At 37.1% G+C, this 17,917-nt stretch overlaps 1 protein-coding gene across 2 annotated transcripts in view; it reads left to right on the top strand.

Annotated features, from left to right (window-relative positions):
• The window catches only part of FAM151B (family with sequence similarity 151 member B), a 31,408-nt gene extending 22,848 nt beyond the window's left edge, over nt 1-8,560 (top strand). Inside the window, exons 6-7 of one of the 2 annotated variants that reach the window (XR_004477947.2) lie at nt 7,790-7,921; nt 8,297-8,482. Coding sequence is in view for 1 of the 2 variants with exons in the window: in XM_004281657.4 (XP_004281705.1) it covers nt 8,297-8,456 (160 nt within the window). In the remaining variant the exon portion in view is untranslated. Of the gene's footprint in view, nt 1-7,789; nt 7,922-8,296 lie in introns of both variants that reach the window. The other variant, XM_004281657.4, reaches the window with a different exon arrangement.
• Nucleotides 8,561-17,917: the final 9,357 nt, after the last annotated feature.

Raw genomic sequence — 17,917 nt, 5'->3', positions numbered from 1 at the left:
AAGTTTGTTTCTGTCTCATATAACTGGAAAAGCATAAATAGGCCAGGGCAGATTTGATGCCTTCACAGTGTCGGGGACCCAAAATCCTTCTGTCTTGGTACTTGTTTTCCTTAGGATATTGACCTCATCTATATGGTCAGATTGATTACTGCCATGTCTGAGTTTCAGTTGGTAGGATTGAGGGAAAAAGAGGCTCAGGGCCTGTCCCTGTTCTTCAAGGGCACTGGACACACTCATTGGCTTTAACTTAGTCGTATGCCTATACCTAGCTGCAGAGGAAGCTGGGACATGTAGCTATTATTCTGTACAGTCTTTTGCCTAGTTAGAATTCAGGGGATTGCTAAAAGACAGAAAGGAGACTGGATATTAGAATAAAACTACTGTGACAGGTTAATAACATACATTATTAGTTACGTTATTTAAGTCTTTCATGTCTTACTCTTTGCTTTTAAAAATATTTTTAATGTAATTCTTTGAATAAGTAATATAATCACAAGGTTTAAAAACCAATGAACAGAGTTATACTGTGAAAAGCCTTTCTCCCATTCACCCAGTCCTGCCCAGCCTCACTAAGCACAGTTGTCAGTTTCTTGTTCAACCACATTAGTAGTTTCTTTATGCATATAAAAGTGAATACAAGTATAGATTCTTATTTTCCCCTCCTTTTTAAAACAAAAGGTATCATATTATATACCTTGCTTCTGTTCTGTTCTTTGCTTTTTTTTTTTTTGACTTAGCAATACATCTTGGAGCTTTTTTCAAGGTTCCTCATTTTCCTTTTCTAGGTGCATTGTATTTATGTATGTACTATAATTTATCTAACCAGCCTCCCTATTGATGAACATAAAGGATGTTTTTAATCTTTGGTATTACAAACAATGCTATAATGAATAATCTTATGAGTGTGCCGTTTTGCATGTGTGCAAATATTTGGCATCTTTAATTTTTTGGCTACTTGCTCTCTTATGGACTAAGAGTTAAAGTCTCCAACTATTAAAGTGTTTTTGTCTGCTTCCTCTTCTGCCTTTATAATTTTTGCTTATTAAATGCTCATGATATGTTATTTGGGGCATATTCATATAGGTTTTATTATCTTCATGAAGAATTATACCTTATTATTAAAAGTTCTCCTTCTTGGTCTTGTTTAGTGATATTTTTTACCTAAATTCACATTGTCCTTTTGTTTGGCTTGAATAACTTTGCTTTATCTTTTCTTTGAAAAATAAATTTATAAAGTTTTATTTTTCATTGACTGTTTTAAGGCTGATTTATTGTCATTAAAAAAATAATTTTAAACATACAGAAAAGTTGCATAAGACTACTACATCTCCTTTACCCAGATTCCCAAATTGTTTAACCATTCTCTCTCCCTCCATCCCTCTCTCTCCCCCCACCTCTCTTTCTCTCTTTTTTTCTATCATGATGCCTCATATCCTTAAGTACTGCAGTGTACACTTCCCCACACAAAGATGCACTCCTGTATTACTAGTATGCAGCCTTCCAACCAGGAGATCAGCATTGAGGCAACACTGCCATGCAGTCTGCAGACCCCATTCAAATTTATCAACCATTCCAGCAATCCTTCTTATTTTCTTGTGGTCCAAGAAACTCTCCAGGAACATGCATTGCATTTAGTTTGCATCAGTCTCCTTCAAAATAGTTAGTTCCTCAGTTTTTCCCTTCCTCTCGTACACATGACAGTCTTCAAGACTACAGGCCTTTTATTATGAAAAATGTCCACAGTCTCGATCAGTTCAATATTTCCTCATGACAGACCTCAGGTCTTGCATTCTTGGCAAGCTCATCACGTACTTGTCCCAGTTCTCAAATCAGTCACTTCTTCAAGGATCCCTGCTTGATTATAGCAGCAGGTGGTATTTAGAAAGCAAAATCTGGGATTTTAGTATAATCATTGCTCCTAGGGTGTCAGTGCTTCCAGGACCTCTTAATGGACAGAGCTGGAAAATATATGTGTATGTATATGTGTAGTTATGGTCTGTGTATGTATATATGTATGTATATAAAAACACACCTATATAGACTTACATACATAAACATTTCTGTGTGTGTGTGTGTGTGTGTGTGTGTGTGTGTGTGTGTGTGTGTTTAACCAACCCATGAGTTCATACTGGTATTTCCAATTTCAACCCAACCCCTGAGGGTTCTTTCTAGCCTTCTTTCTTTCCATGTTGTTAAATTCCTTATCAGGTGCCTAGATACCTAGCTCTCATTAATCTAATCTAACAGTCTTTCTTTTAAAAAGAAGAGTTTAACTTATTTACATTTATTTATAACACAGATATGTTTGGTCTTGTTTCTGTCATTTAAAAGAAAAACTAGCATATTTGCTATTTCTGTAGCTTTAAAAAGCATTTCACTGTAGCTATTTTCTTTCTTTTGTATTTTTAATTCTGAATATTTGGTAAGTTAGTTTTTTTTCCTATTGGTTATTTCTTACTGCTACTTTATAAAATATGCTTAATTTACTTCTTTACAAGTGCCCGTTAACTTCCATGAGCAATAATAAAATTAGTGTATTTCTTCACCCCCCTCTCACCTAATTTGAGTTGACTGTACTCTCTTAATGTCCCACTTTGTACTTCATATTGAATGATAGATTGGCTGGCTGTAAAATTCTTGGCTCACAATGCCTTTTGAATTTTGAGGGCATTACCCTTCTCCTTTCTTTTTTTTTTAATATAAATTTATTTATTTTTTTGGCTACGTTGGGTCTTCGTGGCTGTGCTTTCTCTAGTTGCAGCGAGCGGGGGCTACTCTTCGTTGCGGTGCTTGGGCTTCTCATTGCGGTGGTTTCTCTTGTTGTGAAGCACGGGCTCTAGGTGTGCAGGCTTCAGTAGTTGTGGCACGCAGGCTCAGTAGTTGTGGCACACGAGCTCAGTAGTTGTGGCTTGCGGGCTCTAGAGTGCAGACTCAGTAGTTGTGGCGCACTGGCTTAGTTGCTCCACAGCATGTGGGATCTTCCCAGACCAGGGTTCAAACCCATGTCCCCTGCATTGGCAGGTGGATTCTTAACCACTGCACCACCAAGGAAGCCTGCTCTTTTGCTTTCTTTTTATTTATTTATTTATTTTTGGCTGCATTGGGTCTTCATTGCTGTGTGCAGGCTTTCTCTAGTTGTGGCGAGTGGGGAGCTACTGTTCATTGCGGTGCACGGGCTTCTCATTGCGGTGGCTTGTCTTGTTGCAGAGCCTGGGCTCTAGGCAGCAGGCTTCAGTAGTTGTGGCACGTGGGCTCAGTAGTTGTGGCTCACAGGCTCTAGAGCTCAGGCTCAGTAGTTGTGGCGCACAGGCTTAGTTGCTCCATGGCATGTGGGATCTTCCCGGACCAGGGCTTGAACCCGTGTCCCCTGAATTGACAGGCAGATTCTTAACCACTGCGCCACCAGGGAAGCCCCTCTTTTGCTTTCTAATGTGAGTGTTGATGTGGCAAAGTGTGAAGCCAGCCTGATTATTTGTTTGCCCTTATAAGCGACTTGATTTTGGAGGGGGCAAATGGGGGAAACAATGTAGAAAGTGTTCTTTATCTTTGAGGCCTAGTAATTTTACTAGAATATGTCTCAGTATGGACCATTCTATACCAGTTTTTTCAGCAATATGGCGTTTTTTTCAATATATAGATTTAAATGCTCTTCTTTTCTGTAATATTTCTCTGAATTGTATTTTTAAATACTTGTTCTGTTGCCTTTGTACCACTATGTTTTCTCTTTCAGAAACTCCAGTTATGAATATATAGATCTCCTTTGCCTGTCTTTGGTATCTATTGTTTTCTCTTTAGTCTTTCTTTCCTTTTTATTTGTTTGCATTTTATTTTACTGTATTTTATAATTTGTCTTCTCTGACCCTTACAATATTTTCAACAATGTCTGTTCTCTCTAGTCTAGTATACCTTCAGATTTCACCATATTTCTGTAATAGTATTAATTTTCCACTTCTTTCCTAAGATCTGCCAATTAATATTTTATCATCTCTTTTCTGTTGTCTTGAAACTTCTTCCATGAATTTGTATATCTGCTTTGTGCTCTTCAAAAAGGCAACTGCATCATTTAAAAAATGTGTGGGTTATGGCTTTCATCTGTTTTGTGGCTTTCTTTTTTTTAAGTAGTTTTATATCTGTTTCAGCTATCTGATAGTTTTTTCTAATGATGAGATTTTTATTTCTCCATCTGCCATGTGTTTTTTCTTATATTTTCTTGTACTCTCTTGTATAAAATCTCTGCCAAATTTATTTTGATTATCTGCTTTAAAGAAAGTGAGGTGTTTTTTAGACCAGCTACTTGCCTAAAGTTCATAGTGGAGAGGGATCTGGACTATGCTCTTTATGACCCAGAGAGTCTTACGTGTGACTTGTTTAGCCTTTAACTTCTCCCCAGTCAATGGAGATAAGCAGTTGTGGTGTCTCTAGGTAAGATCTTTCACGTGTCTCTTAAATTTAAACTTTTGGGTTTTCACAGGAGCAGTCTGATTCCTACAACTATGGCTTTCCTGTTCTATTTCTTTGTCTCCACTGCTTTTTGAGACCAAATCTAATCCAGGAAAGCTCCCACTCGTAGTTCAAGGACACCATTCCCACTGTGCGAAGTGTTTTGGTGGGATGTGCCTCTCATCCAGAAGAGTCTCTTATAGGCCTTCTCTGTAATCTGCATACATGAGCAAACTCTCTCCACCTCCTTAACATGTGGCCTTAATTTCTGTTGCTGTTAGAAACTTTCTCACCTGTTTTGTAATTTGCACTTTCAGCTCTCATTGAAGATGGGGTTTCTATTTTCATTCTTTTGTTCTTTTTGTTACTTTAAGGTGATTCTAGGAGAAAAAGGAGGCAGTGCTGACTTTAGGCTGCCATGTTCAAATAGGATGATCCTGCCATCCCATTTCTTTCATTACTTACTGCCTCAGTTTCCTCACCTTCCACTTCTGTGTAGTCAGTTACTCTCCTGAAATTTCTCATTTGAAGATCATACTTTGTTCAAGCCAAATTCTTAACCTCTGCAACATTTGAGTACTGCTGGTCTCCCTTTTCAGTTTGAAACTCCCTTGTCCTTTGGCTCCATGGCATTGCACTACGTGGATTCTTCTACTTCTCTGTCTAGTTTGTTGTTGTTGTTGTTGTTGTTGTTTTGGGGGGGGGTCCTGTTTTTGTTATTGTTGATTTGTTTTGGAACTCTGTCCCTAATTTTGGGTTTCTCTTAACTTCATCGCTTTCAGAGTCTTTTATTAAATATGAAAGGTAAACAACAAAGCTTTTAAAAAAAATTTTATTGAAGTTTAGTTGATTTACAATGTGTTCATTTCTACTGTACAGCAAAGTGATTCATTTATACATATATATATATATATATATATATATATATATACACGTATATACATTCTTTTTCATATTCTTTTCCATTATGGTTTATCACAAGAGATTGAATATAGTTCCCTGTGCTATACAGTAGGACCTTGTTGTTTATCCATTGTGTATATAATAGTTTGCATCTGCTAATCCCAAACTCCCAATCCATCCCTCTTCCAGGCTCCCTCCCCTTTAGCAACTGCCAAGTCTGTTCTCTATATCAGTGAGTCTGTTTCTATTTCATAGGTAAGTTCATTATAAATTCTGTACTAGAGCCCTTTTGATTTACAAAAATCTTCCACAACTCTGTGCCTAACCTGTTCATGTTCTTCATGGTGTCTTTTGATGGAAGGAATTTCTGAATTTTAATGTGTTCAAATTACTCGAGCATATCCTTCATGGCTAGTGATTTTTGTGTCTTGTTTAAGAATTCTTTCCCATCCCCAATGTTATGAAAATTTCTCTAGTAATATATTACATTAAAGCTTTGTTGTTTACCATTAATAAAGGAAATTGAAGATGATTCAAAGAAATGGAAAGATATCCCATGCTCTTGGATTAGAAGGATTAACATTATTAAAATGGCTATACTACCCAAAGCAATCTACAGATTTAATTCCTATCAAATTACCCATGGCATTTTTCACAGAACTAGAACAATTAAAAGACCCAGAATTGCCAAAGCAATCCTGAGAAAAAAGAACAAAGCAGGAGGCATAACACTCCCAGGCTTCAGACAATACTACAAAGCTACAGTAGTCAAAATAGTGTGGTATTAGCACAAAAACAGACATACAGATCAATGGGACAGAATAGAGAGCCCAGAAATAAACCCACATGCCTACAGTCAGTTAATCCTCGACAAAGGAAGCAAGAATATACAATAGGGAAAATACAGTCTCTTCAGCAAGCGGTGTTGGGAAAGTTGGACAGCCACATGCAAGCAATGAAGTTAGAATACACCCTCACACCATATACAAAAATAAACTCAAAATGGCTTAAAGACTTAAATATAAAACGTAACACCATAAATCTCCTAGAAGAGAACACAGGCAAAACATTCAACATCATTCAGAGTTTATTCTATTATTGAATGACATTTGGATTATTTCATGGTTTTGGCTATTGCAAAGATTGCTGCTGTGAACATTCATATATATAAATGTGAACACACACACACACACATCCTGGTGCAAATGTGCCTGCATTTATAAAGGCTATATCAGAAAGGAATTTCTAGAAATAGAATTTCTAGGTCATAGGGTATTCATACTTTCAGCTTTAGTAGATACTGCTAAACTGTTTCCCAAAGAAAATGCATACACTAGCTACCTGTTTTAAGTTGGATAAATGTCACAAACAATATTCAGCAAAAGAAGCAAGACCAAAAAAATTATATCCTGTATGATTCCATTTATATGAAATTCATTAACAGGCAAAAGTTAAACTGTATTGTCTAGGATGGATATACAGGTGGTAAATAAGGCAAGAATATGGCAACCCAAAAGACAAGGTTATGAGGACTCTGGGGGAAAGGCGAGGTTGTGATGGGGCAGTGATATACAGGCGTCTCCTGAGGTGCTGGCAGTGTTTTTTCTTGATTTGTGTTTTGTTACACTGGAGTTCATTTTATAATAATTTGTTAAAACATTTATGTTTTATGCATCTTTTCCTATACATGTTACATCACAATGAAAAGAGCTTTAAAAGTGAAACCTGAGAATTGATTTGAATGAATGCATTTAAAATACCCTTAGTCAATTTTATTTTTCCTACTTTTAGTTTAAATACAGTAGCGGGAGGATTAAAAGAGGCAAAATAACACTGGAAATAAAATGAATAACTTCTTTTAACCTAAATTCGTATCTGTCTTTTTATAACGTTTGATACCATGGTGCTCAATAAAGTAATAAAAATGCCATTTTAGCAAAAATATAAGTTTTTAAAGTAATTCTCATTTTTTTTTTCTGTGTTCCCTACTGTAGTTTAAAATTCTTTTTGGTTTGTCGCATAATACTACTATGGAACAAAATCCAAAGTACTTTCCTTTGTTACATTTCCAGAATGGTGTCATCATCCTTAAGGACAGTAATGTGTCAGTATAACAAGACTATATACATTGTTTAGACTGTTTCTCATCATTAGCAGAACTGCTTTGGAGGTTTTCCCTGGATTCTGACAAGTTTATGAGGAAAATAAATATGAAAATACTTAACAGCTTCGCATTTCCCTAAACTCTACTAAGAGTAATGTAATAGTAATGTCACAGGAAAAATGAAAATATACGATTTAATTAACATTACAATTCTGAGCATATTCTTATATCCATAATAAATCTTCATATATTATTATTGTTTTTTAACTCCAGAAATACATCTAGGTTTATTCTGTTTGGCATTCTTAGTGACATCTCTTGGCATTCTTGTATCTCATACAGAAAACCCCCGGAAGGGATAGCGGGGCCACTTATAAGTGAATATGAATGTTGGGAACGTCAGTGACATTTGTGTCTCTTCACTGTCCCTTCCAGTCGTGCTTTCGACTGTGGCCTGGCTACTGAAGAAACCAGGTTAGAGCTGTGGTTTTTGTGTAGGGAACAGATTCCTTGATCAGCAACACAATCTCCTCAGTTCTTTTGTCCAAAATTGGGCCCATTTCCAGTGCTACCAGTCTGGGTTTCTAAAGCCATTTAACATTAATTCAGATACAGCGGGACCTAATTTAGGCAACAGCAGTGTGAATTTTATTCTCTCTAGTCCCTTTGATGTTGATGAAGGAATGAAACAGGAAAATATAGTTCCACCAGTGCTAATTAATTTTTTCTTCTGTGTGAATTTGGGTTAGAGACAAATGAGAGTAACTGTTTTTAGGGTTATTGGAATTGTTCATCACTGTTTCTTATCTTTCTCTTTTAACTATATAATTCTGTTTTATTTTAATGCAGGTACAGCCTGACTGTTTGGACTGGAAAAAACGATAGCTATTCCACTGAAGATTTACTTTTTATTAGAGGCCATTTTGACAAAAAAAGAGTTTTCTATGACATCTTGGAACCACAAAACCATGAATTTAAACAAGCCATTGGAATCAAAATTAATCTCTAAGATGAAAATTCTGCTAAATTATTTCATGTTTTGGTTTCATAATCCTTCTTTGCTTTGGTCTGAATTGGTTACCATATAAATTATGATGATTGATTTATGTTCCAGTTTATTCAGTCAAAAAACATTTACTGAGTGCTTACTCTGTTAGGCTTATGTCCTTATAATACTGTACTTACCTAAAAGATTTGGAAAGAAGAGATTGCATTGGGCTAGTATAACAATACTTTAGGAAAATGAATCTTTAAAACTCTTTATAAAAAAATTTTGGTATACTGAAGATAATTGAAAGAATCCACATGTCATACAGCTATTAAATCACATTTTGTTGGCACTAGCATTATAGAGATTTCATAAAAATATGCCATCTTCTTTCCTTTTTCCTGGAGAACTAGTTATTCAGAGACTACAGAATAGTAAGAGGGCTTTAAAAATGTTTTTAACTTTCACAGGGATGAGCAGCTTTCTTATAACAAGATCAAGTCTCTTTACCAAAAACAATACGGATTAAAATTAGATGTATCTAGACCTTCCATATTTGGGGGAGTATGCCGACAGCTGTATATGTTTTTTGTATTCTTTGTTTTGATCATAATATCTAGAGTGAGCAAAATACTATTGGAGAGCAGAATTTTAATCCTGGTAATATATCATTTGATCTTCAAGTTTCTCACCAACATCACCTTGGTTCAGGCCCTTGTTCTACTACTAGAATTTCAAAAACTGGTTCCTCATTACTTCATTCCTCATACTCTACTCAAAGATACCCTGAATATTTCTGCTGGAATAAAAAAAAAAAACTTTTAAAAAACACCTCTTTCTTTATGTCAAATCAAAAATCTCTAGGTGAGGGCTTCCCTGGTGGCGCAGTGGTTGAGAGTCCGCCTGCTGATGCAGGGGATATGGGTTCATGCCCCGGTCCGGGAAGATCCCACATGCCGCGGAGCGGCTGGGCCCGTGAGCCACGGCCGCTGAGCCTGCGCGTCCGGAGCCTGTGCTCTGCAACAGGAGAGGCCACAACAGTGAGAGGCCCGTGTACTGCAAAAAAAAAAAAAAAATCTCTAGGGGATTCTTAAATTCAACTTTATTGAATTTTATTCTTGCAAGACCCTTCCTAACGTAGTCCCACTCTAAAAGTTAATTCATTGTCCTCAACACAGTCCTTCATTTCAAAAACAGCTACACCATCTGTAGTCTCCAGATCTTACTTTAACAGTATTTTTCACTAGTTGTGTCATACATAGTAGTTATGTCTCCTCAGCTACATTATAAAGTGCTTTATGGTAAGAGAGCATTCTTAATTGTATTTACAGTGCCTGGCGTAGTCCTGAGCAAGATATTCAGAAAAACATGTTGCTTCTTTGATTTATTGAAAGGTAATTTACCAATGAATGTCCTAAGATATGTAATTTATCTTTTATCAACCATTTTCTCCCAGTGACTAAAGTAGTGCCATGTAGAGAAAAGAGCTTGGGTTTTGAATTCAGATAGACTTCCCTTACAGCACCACCTCTGTCCCTTAATAGCCATAGATTTGGGGAAATATTTAACCTCATTGAGTCTTGATTTTTTCATCTATAAAATGGGGGAGGGGCGCAGAGGATGAAGCTTCTCTTGTAGGGTTGTTGTGAAGGTTGAGCGAGATTCATGCAATGGAAGCTTGTAGCTCAATGCTCATCACATAGCAAGTGCTCAACAGATAGTTCCCTTCTTTTAGACTTATCATGTGATCATATCCATTGTAGATAGATAGATAGCAATAAGACATATAACATGAACATTGTATACATATAAATACTTCAAGAAAATGAAATTTCCACTTTAAATTTTAGCTACAACTGAATGTGGTGCTATTTGTCAACACCTAAAACTTCACTTTCTATGATTGTTTGCCAACAGCAAAAGATGCAATTTCATAATTATAAAATGTTAATAATTGCAACAAATAACTTAAAATTATAGTAAAAAGTAATGTTTACATTATAAATGTTCTAAAATGACCATGCTTTGCTTTTACAAAGAGAGCTGAATTTATAAATGAATTGCATTTTAATTAAGTTTGAAATCAAATTCATTTGTCCAGAAGATTAACTTTACTACTTTATCCTTAATAATATTTTTTAAAGTAGTAGTCTTAAGGCAAAATGCCTTTATATTGAGAAATTTATCAACTAAGTGTCATTTAGATTAAGATTTAAAGCTATATTTTAAAGTGTTCTCAGGAATAAAAATTACATAAGAGAATTATAAAATGTTTTCTGTTGAAAAGTAAATTTTTTAAAAAATATTTATTTGGCTGCATCGGGTCTTAGTTACGGCACGCAGAATCTTCATTGCAGCATGCAGGATCTTTCGTTACGGTGCGTGGGCTCTTTGTTGCAGCACGCAGGCTTCTTTAGTTGTGGCGTGCAGGCTCCAGAGAACACAGGCTCAGTAGTTGTGGCAAACAGGCTCTCTAGTTGTGGTGCATGGGCTCAGTAGTTGCAGTGCACGGGCTTAGTTGTCCCGTGGTACGTGAGATCTTAGTTCCCTGACCAGGGATCGAACCCATGTCCCCTGCATTGGAAGGCGGATTCTTAACCACTGGACCACCAGGGAAGTCCCCAAAAGTAAAATTTTAATGGATTTTGGTCCCTATGGAAAAAGGAAAACATTGATCCCTGCTTCACACCATATACAAAAAATAATTAGAGTTGAATCTTAGGCCTAAAAGTGAAAGCTCTAAAACTATAAAGCATTTAGAAGAGAATAAAGGAGAATGTTTTCATGACTTGGAGTAGGCAATTTTTTCTTTCCTTTTTTAAATTTCAGTTTTACTGAGATACAATTGACATATAAAATTGTAAGATATTATTAAATACTTGGGAAGAAGTTCACAGACAGAAAATAAGTAAATGTTTTAGTACCACCTATTTTTTTCTCTCCAGGTTCTTAGGTCTAATCTTTTGCTGTTAAAATCCCACAGCATCCAAGTGCTGTCTCCCAAGCCTGCAGAGCAATCCTAGTCCTAGAAGATACTTTTGTACAACATCCAATTTTTCAAAAAACCAGAGCTTTTAAAGGTGCAGTAGCTTATGGCCCTGTAAGAGTGATGTGATTGCTAACATACGCATTTATCCAGTTGAAAGCTGTTGCAGGTTATTCAGAACAGGTTGTTTATTTGCTTGTTTGTTGGAGCTAGGGTCTTGGATTTTTCCTTGTAATTAAAAAAAACTGGGCTTCAACTACTGAGCCTGTGCTCTAGAGCCCGCGAGCCACAACTACTGAAACCCGTGCGCCACAGCTACTGAAGCCTGTGTGCCTGGAGCCCGTGCTCCGCAATGGGAGGCCCACGCACCACAGCGAGGAGTAGCCCCCGCTCGCCGCAGCTAGAGGGAGCCCGTGCACAGCAACGGAGACCTAACACAACCAAATAAATAAAATTTAAAAAAAACTAAATACCTAGTGACTATATAGAAAAATGTTCTATTCCTCATCTTGAAATTTAAGACGGGAGCCTTCCTAATATGAGCTTACTATGTTCTTACAATCATAAATTCATGAATCAATGCAAGGAAAATAGTGTGTTAAAAAGAGAGATGAGAATAGTAGTGCTGAAGTACTTTTTAATCTAGAAAATGGGAGTATAATGAATTAGTGAAACCAAGAAGAGCTGATAACCAGCTCTTGGAAGAAGAGGGGCGGGATCCAGCAGCTCTTGGCACCCCAGCAGCAGGAACTCAGGGTCTTTGTTCCAGTGTCCCCCATGAGTGTCACTCTTACTCTTCACTGTGATTGCTCCTCTCTCTCCTTCGTACCTTTGGACTGCCATCCTTTGGTCCAGGGACCTTAATTTGTCCAGTCACTTGTGTCTTTCATGAGGGAGACATGTAACAGGACTTCAGGGCTCAATAGGAACTCTGGGGGGGAGGGAAGGAGACATCTAATTAATGTCTGATAAGCTGAGGTTGTGCAAATAATTCAGAAATGATTCCTACCTCAAGGATCTTACCATCTAGTAGGGGGAGAGAGACTTGTTAACAGTAAGTTGGATATTTGCTGTAACTCCTGTGATGGAACTATATACCAGGTTGTGGTGAGAGACAGCAGTATTTTCTAATTGGGAGAGAATACTTAGGTTGTGTTAAGTAAGATTGACCAGGTAGAGAGAGCGAAGGGCCTTTCAGACAGAGGCACGTGAGCAAAGGAACTCTTAAGTGGGAAAGAGCCTGATCTCACTTGTTCAAAAAAGTTTGTGGAGGCACTGTATTTCGAAGCTGAACATTTAGGCAGGGACCAGATTCACTTTCCAAGCTAAGGAGTTTGTTCCTTTTCTTTCAGGCTGTGGGAATCATCCCACCATTTTAAGCAGGGAAGCGTTACCAGTTTTGAGTGTTACAAAGGTGATTCCAGTGGCATGAGAAGGAGCCTTAGAATTCTTGAAGTGAAAGGAGATGACGCCCTGAATTAAGGTGGTAACAAAAGGGGATGGGAAGGCTCAAGAAATAGAGGAAAGGTTAAGAAGGAAGAGTTTGTAAACTAGTTGAATGGGAAGTATGGGGGAAAAGGACGAGTCTAATATACATATTTTGGGCTTGGGTAACAGAGCGTCAGGTGGTGCTACTGACCCAAACAGGATAGAACAGAGGCCAGGTGTAGCGATAGTTCTCAGTGATTTGTTGACATTGCTACTTCATACCAATTTGGGAAGAAAAATGAAAACCCCATCTTCCTGCCTCTGAACTCACCTCCCACTCTGACTTCAGAAAGGATGCTCTTTAATTCTATCAGTTTCTTAAAGAACTACAGCCCCCCTCCCCCATAATTGCTACTTTACTACATATTTTTAATTATGTCATAATTTTAAACAATGAAGGCTACCCACCCCCACCCCCACTCCCCGAGTCTAACCATCAGAGTAGACAGAAAACAGGCAGGCCTTGAAAGGGGCTCACCCAACCTCCTGTCCTCTAGGGAGGCTCTTTTGTTTCTATGCTTCTGCTTGTGAAAGGGACCAGTCTGACTAAATCTGGCAGCTGAGTTGTTCCAGGTTTGGTTGTTGCTAAAGAATCTTCATGAAGGCTGGTCATTGTCCCTTTCTTCTTTATCCCTTTCTTGGGGTCACATAATGTAGTAAGAATTCAGAAAATTCAATTGAAATATTTGCTGTGAGAGTCTGTTGCCACTTTGTGAATTCAAGAGCTAATCAAAAAATTCTGAATTAAAGTTGAAGGGCATGACCTCTTCACAGAGCCTGTTGAGCTCTGCCCCTAAGTCAAGGTTCCTATAAAGAGCCTTTCAAGACTTCCCCAGGACTTTCTCCTGATATACATCCTCCGCTAGATTATAATTATTTTACGCGTTTGTATTTTGCCCTCAACTGTGCTGTTTTGGGGGGAAGAAATTACTCATTTTTTTATGATACCTGGTCAGAATAGGCCTTTAACAAATGATGGATGGGTGGATGACACAAAACCTCAATAATTCTCTTAGGCCAGTTGTTCTTATAGTGTGGCCCACAAACCCCTCAGTTCCCCTGAGATGCTTTCAGAAGATGGATGAGGTCAAAGCCACTTGTGAAATTGCCTGTTTCACTGTGTTGACATTTTCAGTGATGATGGAAAGAAGAATGTTAGGTTAAATTGTGGATGCCTTAGTATGAATCAAATTCATGGCATCAACTATCAATCATATTCTTCACTGCCCCACACACTAGAAACAAAACAAAAAAGACATAGGAATATCAATGATCCAGCAAAAATTATTAATTTTAGTAAATCTTGACCCAGAGTACACATCTTTTTAATATTTCATGTGACAGAATGTGAGTTAAGCATAGTACAATTCTGCTGTATACTGAAGTTCAGTGGTTGTATTAAAGAAAAGTCCTTGTTGCAAACTGAACTAGCCTTTTTTTTCATGGAAAAAATATTTATACTTGAAAGAACAACTGACAGACCAGTTACTTAGTCTTGGGTACTTGGCAGATATTTTCTCAGAAATGAACAAAGCAAACTTGTCGCTTGAAGGAAAACAAGTGACAGTATCTGCTGCCAATGATGAAACCTGAGTTTTTACATGAAAAATTAGAATTTGACTAAACTTGAACCCATCATTGTGAGCTTGACAATTCCCTATACTTAAAAGACTTTGATATCAGTGGTGATATTAATGAATACTATTTTTTTATGGTATATAGTGAAATGTGTCAACACTTGGAAGGTCTGCATAACTCAAGGAATCAATATTTTCCAAATGAGTCATGCACAATATTATAAGGTCTTGCTTGGGTAAGGAATCCATTCAAAGTGTGAGACAGGGCAGTGAAATTTAGTGTAACAGAAAATGGAAGTTCCTTGGTGTGGTTTCAGATTCTACATTACAACTAACCTTCTAAGAAACTACCACTTACCAAGTTTGAGTACAGTATCAAGGAAGACTATCTACAATTATCTGAAAAACCTATTAAATTATTTCTTCCTTTTTCAACTGCGTATCTGTGTGAAGCCATATTTTCTTCATATGCTTCAACTGAACATTGCAACAGATTGAAGCAGAAACACAGAAGAGAATCCAGCTGTTTTCTATTAAGCCAAACATTAAAGAGATTTGCAAAAACAAAACACTGCCACTCTTCTCACTAAATATATTTTGGAAAATGTAGTTATTTTTCATAAAATACTTATGCTAACATGTAATGGGTTTGTCATTTTAAGACAATATTTTAAAAATTTCTCAGTTTTAAATTTTAATGTAGTAAACATTGATACCCATAACCTAGATTTTTAAAAAAAGCAAAAAACAACAACAAAAACCCTTGAGGTCCTGATTTTTAAGACTGTTAAGGACTTTTTTTTTTTTTTTTTGGCTGTGCCGGGTCTTAGTTGCCACACGCGGGATCTTTGTTGCAGGGATCTTCATTGCAGCATGCGGGATCTTTAGTTGCGGCATGCAGGATCTTTAGTTCCCTTACCAGAGATCGAACTTGAGCCCCCTGCACTGGGAGCGCAGAGTCTTAACCACTGTACCACCAGGGAAGTCCCAAAGACTGTAAGGAGTTCTAAGACCAAAAAGTGTGAATGTCTCAAAATGTTTTAGGTGTTCAGCATATAAGGATAAAAGGTTAATGCCATTTCTGCTTTAATCATTCTAGTATTGTTTAAGCTATAAAATGTGTGTAGTACATTTAAATATATTCTGCATCTCTATGTATTCAGTTGTTGAAAAAGTTTTATTAGTCTTTTTTTTTTTTTTACATTTTTTCATCTTGGATGCACTGCACGGCTTGTGGGATCTTAGTTCCCTGACCAGGGGTCGAACCCAGGCCCTCAGCAGTGAAAGCTCAGCATCCTAACCACTGGGCTGCCAGGGAATTCTCTATTAGTCTTTAAATTGAAAAAATATATATGCAGGTGGTTTTTAAAAATTCAAACAGTACAAAAGTATATTTAAGTTGTTTTTGAGTTAAAAGGGATGTATTAAATAAATGACCTATTTGGAACTTTGTAGGGGAAAGAGAATAATTATAACTATTGTCTCACCAATTTATCAAAGTTTTCTAGTTTTTCAAAATTCTTTATCATATTTATGATGATAAGAAGCAACAAAAATTTGGAGTGCATACTATATGCCAGGCGTTGTTCTAAAGAGCCTATGTGACATGCTATGGTCACTGATGAAGATACTGTCTCCTGATACTCTTCAAAGCTGAATCCTTAGGTGCCAAAGCTGCCCTATGTGTTGGAACTTTCATTGTGTGAGCCATGCAGTCCTTGTTCTTATAATGATTATCTTATTTCTGGACCATATTTTCCATTTTGATCCAATTGATACTGCTTTAGGTACTGTCTTGGTCAGAGACATTTTGGATGCAATAATAGAATCCTACTCAAATTAACTCCAATAACTGAGGCTAGGGAGGAAGTTACCATAAGGAGACATATCCAGAAAATTTAGGGAAAAGCTGAACATCTAGACTGCAGGAAGGCTAAGAACTAAGACCACTGTCCTAGGCAAGAACTAAGACAGGGTCCTCAGCAGTGGGAGGTCATGGACTTCAGTGCTCTACAGAACAAATTTAGATTACTGAGAGAAAGCCCCATTGGTTCATCCCAGTTTGTTCCTTTCAGTCACTTGTCCATCCTTGGTCCACTTTACTGTTGGGGAGGAAGGGAACCAGTGGGGTCATATGACACCTTAGGCTGTCCCTTCCAACAGCTGTGGGCAGAAATGTCAAGAATGTACCTGGTGGTGTACCCCCATCTCTTCATTCTTGAGAATTCTGAGGCACTGATGCTTCTGCCTGTGTGGGATTGTGATAACCTATATTTACCACTGGCTATGATAATACAAGGGAGTCCCCAGTGAATTGCTCAAATTCCACCCATATTCCTTCTAGCTCCTATTTGTAGTACTGAGAATTATTTCAACGAACGTAATGACCCCTTTTTCTCTTATGAAGGAGCCTGGGATGACTAGATGGTTATCACAGTTTCCATTTCAGAAGACAGGGATAGAATCCCTTGGTGGAACTGTTCTTCCCTTGGGTGTCAGATTCTTCATATTTATAGGACCCACAGCTGCAGGGATAATATAGCAATTTTTTTTTTTTTTTGGAAATGGAGAAGATCCGTTTTGAAATGTGTTGCCTGACAATCAAAATTTAAATTTGTGCCACTAAAACTAGCACTTAATAATTGTGAAAATAAACCTAAGAAGTCATGTGGATGATTGAAATTCAAAAATGTAATTTCCAATGTGATACACCATATTAACAAATTGAAGGATAAAAACCATATGATAATCTCAATATGTGCAGAAAAAGCTTTTGACAAAATTCAACACCCGTTTATGATAAAAACCCTCCAGAAAGTAGGCATCGAGGGAACTTACCTCAAAACAATAAAGGCCATACATGACAAACCCACAGCCAACATTGTTCTCAATGGTGAAAAACTGAAACCATTTCCTCTAAGATCAGGAACAAGACAAGGCTGCCCACTCTCACCACTATTATTCAACATAGTTTTGGAATTTTTAGCCACAGCAATCAGAGAAGAAAAAGAAATAAAAGGAATCCAAATCAGAAAAGAAGAAGTAAAACTGTCCCTGTTTGCAGATGACATGATACTATACATAGAGAATCCTAAACATGCTACCAGAAAACTACTAGAGCTAATCAATGAATCTGGTAAGGTAGCAGGATACAAAATTAATGTACAGAAATCTCTTGCATTCCTATACACTAATGATGAAAAATCTGAAAGCGAAATTAAGGAAACACTCCCATTTACCACTGCAACAAAAAGAATAAAATACCTAGGAATAAACCCACCCAAGGAGACAAAAGACCTGTAAGACACTGATTAAAGAAATTAATGATGATACAAACAGATGGAGAGATATACCATGTTCTTGGATTGGAAGAATCAATATTGTGAAAATGACTATACTACCCAAGACAATCTACAGATTTGGTGCAATCC

This window comes from Orcinus orca, chromosome 3, assembly GCF_937001465.1.
Source record: "Orcinus orca chromosome 3, mOrcOrc1.1, whole genome shotgun sequence".
In the NCBI taxonomy this organism is placed as follows: Eukaryota; Metazoa; Chordata; class Mammalia; order Artiodactyla; family Delphinidae; genus Orcinus; species Orcinus orca.
This window is presented reverse-complemented; position numbering and strand designations above follow the sequence as displayed.